Genomic DNA, 6,167 nt, shown 5'->3' with positions numbered 1-6,167 from the left:
TCTATGTTGGGGGCAGGGAGGGAATTTAGGGGGCCATTCATTATGGCTGACAATTAAAAAAAAGGAACAAGTATTAAGGCGGAAGATACAAAAAGTTTTTTTTAAAGGATTACATAATTTACACGTAAAGCAATACTAGTACCTTCCCCCCTCCCCCCTCCCCATCTGGATTTGTTACTTAGCTCCTTTGCTCTAGCAGAGAACAGCCTTCATAGAGGCTTGTAACTCTGTAACAATGGATCACACAATATTTGGAATGCTTATTTAAAAAAAAAATAACAAATGTACAATCAGAGTCCTGAAGACGCACTGTAGAACTTTGGGGATGTTTGCCTCCAACATACTCAGACTGCTCATCACCTTCACCGTTCCAGTTTTTAAATCCTGAGTCAAGCGCCAAAAAAAAGAGATGAGAATGACATGGCTTTTTTAAAAAAAAAAAAAAGACACACCCCTTTACAAAAAAAAAAAAAAAGAAAAAAAAAAAAACAACACACAAACAGTCCATTTAGAAGCATTTGCGGTGGACAATGGAAGGCCCAGATTCGTCATACTCCTGCTTGCTGATCCACATCTGCTGGAAGGTGGAAAGAGACGCCAGGATGGAGCCTCCAATCCAGACAGAATATTTACGCTCAGGTGGGGCAATGATCTACAGAGGGGAAAAAAAATGGGGGAGGGGCACCAAGTTAGCTCCCATTACAACCAAGTCACTCCATGACAGGTATCAAGTCTGAACAAGCCAATTAAAACCCCCTAAGGACAATGCCCGGAATATGGTAGGGGGAGGCAAACAAGGAACGAGTCTGGCAACCCCAAATTTTGTGACCTAACAAAATAATCCTTCAAACATAGATATTAAAGCATTTATTAAATACTAGGCACTATCCTGGAGCAGTTTCCCACAAACTCACCTTGATTTTCATTGTGCTGGGAGCTAGGGCTGTAATCTCCTTCTGCATCCTGTCAGCAATGCCGGGATACATGGTAGTACCACCAGACAATACGGTGTTGGCATACAAATCCTTACGGATGTCAACATCACACTTCATGATTGAGTTGAAGGTAGTTTCATGGATTCCACAGGATTCCATACCTAGGTAGAGAAGGAAAAGGAGGAGGGGGGAGGGAAGAAGCAAATTACTTCTAGTCTAAAAACACACTACTTCCTGTGACCCATTATTCCTGAAGTAGATGGCGGCTGTTTAAAAAGGGAAAACGCTTACCTAAGAAAGATGGCTGGAAGAGAGCTTCTGGGCATCGGAACCTCTCGTTGCCAATGGTGATGACCTGACCATCGGGAAGCTCATAGCTCTTTTCCAGAGAGGAGCTAGACGCAGCAGTGGCCATCTCCTGCTCAAAGTCTAAGGCGACATAACACAGCTTCTCCTTGATGTCACGCACAATTTCCCTCTCAGCTGTGGTAGTGAAACTGTACCCTCTCTCGGTCAGGATCTTCATGAGGTAGTCCGTCAGATCACGGCCAGCCAGATCCAGACGGAGGATGGCATGGGGAAGGGCATAACCTTCATAGATGGGCACAGTGTGGGTCACGCCATCACCGGAGTCCATCACAATACCAGTGGTACGACCAGAGGCATACAGGGACAGCACAGCCTGGATGGCAACGTACATGGCTGGGGTGTTGAAGGTCTCAAACATAATCTGCAAATAGAGAATAAGGCAGTCAAGTGAGTGGATTAATCTCTCCCTAATTTATAAAACAAGGCTATGAAAATCATGCAGGTGTGTTAACACATTTGTAGGTTTTTAAATAGCCTGCAGTCAAAAAAAAAAAACATTTTAAAACTTTTAAACTGTTGGTCTAAGACCCACACATTGTTATCTTACATAGATATACCAGCGTATGACAAGATAGTTGGAAGTTTAGATTTTTAGAAGTCACCCAAGACAAGTGAACTGTTAGTACTTAGACAAACAATTCAAATTGCTAGTGAAAATTTAAAAAAAAAAGCCAGATCAGAAAAAGCAAACAGAACCTGTAGATAATCCAAAGAGAAGACTCAGGTCAGAGAAGGAAAACCCTATAGATAATGGCAAAGAAAAAAAAAGGGAAGAGAAAAGAAAAGTGAAGCAGGGTATAAAAGAATAATAAATGGATGAAGCTGCAGCGCTCAAAACTTTGGTACCCTAAGAAGTCCACAGACCTGAGTCATCTTTTCTCTGTTGGCTTTGGGGTTCAGGGGGGCTTCTGTAAGCAGCACAGGGTGCTCTTCAGGGGCCACACGGAGCTCATTGTAGAAAGTATGATGCCAGATCTTCTCCATGTCATCCCAGTTGGTGACAATACCATGTTCAATGGGGTACTTCAGGGTCAGAATACCTCTCTTGCTCTGGGCCTCATCCCCCACATAGCTGTCTTTCTGGCCCATACCCACCATCACACCCTGCAGAGGAAGGAATGAAAACGGTCAGTTTTACCCTACCAGAAACAAACCTTCATAATTTGGATTTGCGGGTTCTAGATTTTTTGAGCTGGAACTTATGTCAGTTCACACCTCTCATTTTACAGATAAAATTAGAACTAAAAATCTCAAGTTAAAAATGATTTGCCCAAATCCATACAGCCACTGAGGACGGACGCTCTTAAAAGAGTTGCAGTTTTTTAAGATAAAAAGTGCTTATAAAAAAAAAAAAAAAAAAAAAAAAAGCCTTATTCCAGGTTAATTCTCAAAGTTCTCAGTTTTATAGTCACATTTAAGTTTTCAAATTGGGCTCAGGTTAATGCCACCTGATCTGTCGATTTCTATACTATGCCTAAGCATTTTATTTAATGTTATCACAGTCCTTTTTCACAAATATTCTAGGTTCCTTGGAAAGAAAATCCCTCCAGTACTATTTGCTATTAGTCACCCCCTTCCAATATTCACCACTATCATTCCAATCAGCCAGCAAGCTGGTTTAAGATGGTTGGCAAATCTCTTCCAAAATACCACATTATGTATACCTGATGTCTGGGGCGCCCAACAATGGAAGGGAAGACAGCCCTAGGGGCATCGTCTCCTGCAAAGCCAGCTTTGCACATTCCAGAGCCATTGTCTACAACGAGAGCAGCAATATCATCATCCATGGCGAACTGTTGAGAAAAGAGAAGGAGATGGGTTTTACGATTTTAATCCAAGTTCAAATACTGTTTGGTCTTTTTAAAATGGAAAAAAAAAAATGGCACACCACATTTACAGGGTAGCAGCCAAGAAGCTAAGGTACCACCAGGCTTAGTGCAGGCTCCTTCATCCCATCCTTAGAGATGCTAAGGGTGAGGCATATGGTGATGACCAAGCAAACTGGAGGGACCACTCCCCACCCCGTTTCCTTCTCAGCTTCCTGTCAATAATTGAATGCACCACTCCCCTTTGGCCGCTAGGGGGAGTGGCCGCTTGCATTTTTTGCCTTGGAGATTTGGGACAAAGGAAGTCCCAGCTCTCTCGCCTCTCATTATTACCATAAAAGGCAATGGTAAGAGAGGCAGCTTTGCAGAAGTCAGTGGTGCGGCAGGAAGCCAGGTTTCTCCTCCCCCCCACCCTTCTTTTAAAGGGAGACTTGATTAAAAAGAAGCCACTCCCCCTTGCTCCCTCCTCCCCCTGGCCTTTTTCAAAATGAGGCATGGTGTGTGGCCACACCCAGATCAGTCTCCACTCCCTACCCCACCCACCCCTGCCAGACGTTAGCAGCAGGGATGGGTCTGGATCCACGCTTATGCAAGCGGCTCCTGGAGACCTGTGCGCTCCTGGCGCTTGGCTCGAGCACAAGTTCAAAAGGGGAAGTTGCTCACATACCCCCATCCCCCTGAGATTTAGAGAAGGAACTCATCCTGGGTAGGTCCCCACCCAGATCTGGGAAATCAAGCCTCAGGAAAAGTGGGGACTCATTCAAAGCCAATTAAGGCTTGCTTAAGCCAAGTCTCTCCAATCACTAGGCCGTTGTTTTGTAAACACCTTTTTCCCCCTCACCCCTTAATGCATTAAAGGTTGTTTAGGAAAAAAGATGCCTCACAGCATCAGGTAAACTTAAAAATCAAGATACTGTTTAAAATGACACTCCCCCCCCCCCAAAATTCCCTTTTAGGGAATGGATGCAATAATCACAGCAGCAGCCTTGGTGCTTGGTTTGCAAAAAGTAACGATTTTTTCTTCTCTGCAAACCCGCACTAGCATGGTGAGTCGGCTGCAAAACACCCTAGGTACCCCACTTCCTCCCCCACTCCTCCCTTAGTGGACATTAGGCACTCCCACTCCCATGGAGCCAGGCGCTACCAGGGCTGTCCCCACCCCCTACACTTTGTAGCTTCCGCCCCATAACCTGTTAATCCACCCCACGCCCTTCCCGGGCCCGGCCACTACAGGGCCCAGACTGAGACAAAGACCCTTAATTCATTCCCCCGCCTTTGAATGAAAAGTGGAGGGAGGAACCGGAACCTCCTCTTCCCCCCCATAAGGCACGATGCCCACCGCCTTCCATGCCTCCTGCAAAGCATGGGCTACTACAATAAAGGAGGCGGAAGCCCAAAGCTCAGGTCACACCCTGGAGAGCTCACTCCCGCAGCCGAGGCAGTTAACGCTCTCCCCCACCCCCCCCATGCCTGGGTTCCTTTTTTCCCGCCGCCCCCGCCCTTTACAACTTCTTCCAACCCACCCCCGCCTAGAGGCGCCCTCGCTCAGCCGGTTGGATGGGGTTCAAGCCCCAACCTTAGTCAATCTACGCCAACCGGATAAAGCCTTCCCCATTATTGAGGAATAATCATCCTGGGCCCGCCAGACCCCATGATTGCAAACGCTCAGCTCAAATCCTCTTACCCAGCTGAAGGCAGAACAACCCGATTACGAAAGCAGGCGGCATTTACTATGCAAGGCCCGCCAAGAAAAGCTCTTCACCACCCAAACCCAACTTCCCCAAACGCTGGAGCCATCTGCCCAAATGCACACCCACACACCTATGCCCATGACCGAGGGGCGATGGCTGAGCAACGAAGTGATTGCCTGAATGAGAATAAAGGACTAAGAATAGCCACCACGGGGTTTCGAGGCCCAAAGAATCCTGCTAGTTTTTGCAAGTTTCTCCCCCCCCCACTCCCTACCAAGAAAATGCATTTCCCTAGAAAAATCTTACAGGCGGAAATAAATGCCTGCCACTCCATTCCACCTTTGAAAGGTTTTGGAAACGAAAGGTAAAAAGAAACGCGTGTCCAAAAGAAATTAAGGGCGAGGAAAGGATGAGAGAAGGTTCTCGCAGGCTCTTACCTTTGAAGTGGCAAGTTTAAACCCTTAAGAGAGAGAGGAGGTGGTACCGCACCTGGAGGCAGGGGTTAGGCAAGTGCACGCTGGGTGGAAGAGCTCACAGCTACTCCAGCGCGCTCGCGCTCCGGGTTTTATGGGGCGCGCGAGCTCCACCGCTCGAGCCATAAAAGGTAACTTTCGGAACGGCGCGCTCTGATTGGCCCGGGGTCGCTCACTCACGATCCTCTTTGCACATTGCAGCATTTTTTTTCTTCTCTCCTCCTTTTGCAAAAAAAAAAAAAAGGAGAGAAAGAGGGAGGGAGAGTTTTTTCAGCTTTTGCTCTCTATGGGCGCTCCTCTGGCTGCAACCCTTTATTGCTTGGTCTGAAGCTCTGAATATCAGTGCCATAGCAATGCAGGGCTGATTCATAACAAAACATGGATGGAAGGAAAGCTTGTTTTAGAGCATGTCTGTGTGTGTGTTTGTGCTTTTTTCCAGCCTTGTTTGGAGGTAGAAAGAAAAATGACCTGATATTAAATTCAAACCCCCTTCACCTCATCAGGCTATTGTTGGGCCCTTGTTCTGGGCAGGGGAGGGGAGATGTAGACATGCTTTCTTTTTTTATTTAATTTGTGCACCCTAGGATGAACCCTGAGAGTTTTCTATAGAGATGCCTTTAATGTGATGGTGAAAGGCTCAGACCCACCCCAGCCGGTGCCAGGAAATGCAAAAATCCCAAAGAGGACTCCCCTCTCCAGCTCCCACCAACAATAGTGCCTATGAGTCATTCTCCCAACTTGGAATTCTTCTGCCCGAGGTCGGTTTGTAATCACACCCTGAACATTGCTGTTTGCATATGCTGTTGTTCTGGTTTCCCAAGCCGGACCCGGTGCTGGGAGCGGAACCTGGAGATTTCCAAAAGCTCTCTCTCT

At 46.7% G+C, this 6,167-nt stretch overlaps 1 protein-coding gene across 1 annotated transcript; it reads right to left on the bottom strand.

Annotated features, from left to right (window-relative positions):
• Positions 1–447: 447 nt before the first annotated feature.
• ACTB (actin beta) lies at positions 448–5,377 on the bottom strand. The gene is made up of 6 exons (XM_027874840.1): positions 5,259–5,377; positions 2,969–3,097; positions 2,169–2,408; positions 1,227–1,665; positions 915–1,096; positions 448–652 (listed from the first exon to the last, which is right to left on the bottom strand). Exons 2-6 carry the CDS (start codon positions 3,089–3,091, stop codon positions 509–511), a joined length of 1,128 nt encoding a protein of 375 aa, XP_027730641.1. The 5' UTR covers positions 3,092–3,097; positions 5,259–5,377; the 3' UTR covers positions 448–508.
• Positions 5,378–6,167: the final 790 nt, after the last annotated feature.

The sequence above is a fragment of the Vombatus ursinus genome, unplaced genomic scaffold, assembly GCF_900497805.2.
Source record: "Vombatus ursinus unplaced genomic scaffold, bare-nosed wombat genome assembly UNPS02014807.1, whole genome shotgun sequence".
Taxonomy (NCBI): Eukaryota; Metazoa; Chordata; class Mammalia; order Diprotodontia; family Vombatidae; genus Vombatus; species Vombatus ursinus.
Note: the sequence above shows the minus strand (reverse complement) of the source record. Positions and strands in the feature narration are given on the sequence as shown.

Bases quoted from the DNA above. Each gene is read 5' to 3' on its own strand.
- ACTB (XM_027874840.1), bottom strand. From the start codon at position 3,091: ATGGATGATGATATTGCTGCTCTCGTTGTAGACAATGGCTCTGGAATG. The intron at 1,097-1,226 runs GTAAGCGTTTTC...TTCTCTACCTAG, and splicing joins CTTCCAGCCATCTTTCTTAG to GTATGGAATCCTGTGGAATC. The intron at 653-914 runs GTGAGTTTGTGG...TCCCCTCTGTAG, and splicing joins CCAGCACAATGAAAATCAAG to ATCATTGCCCCACCTGAGCG.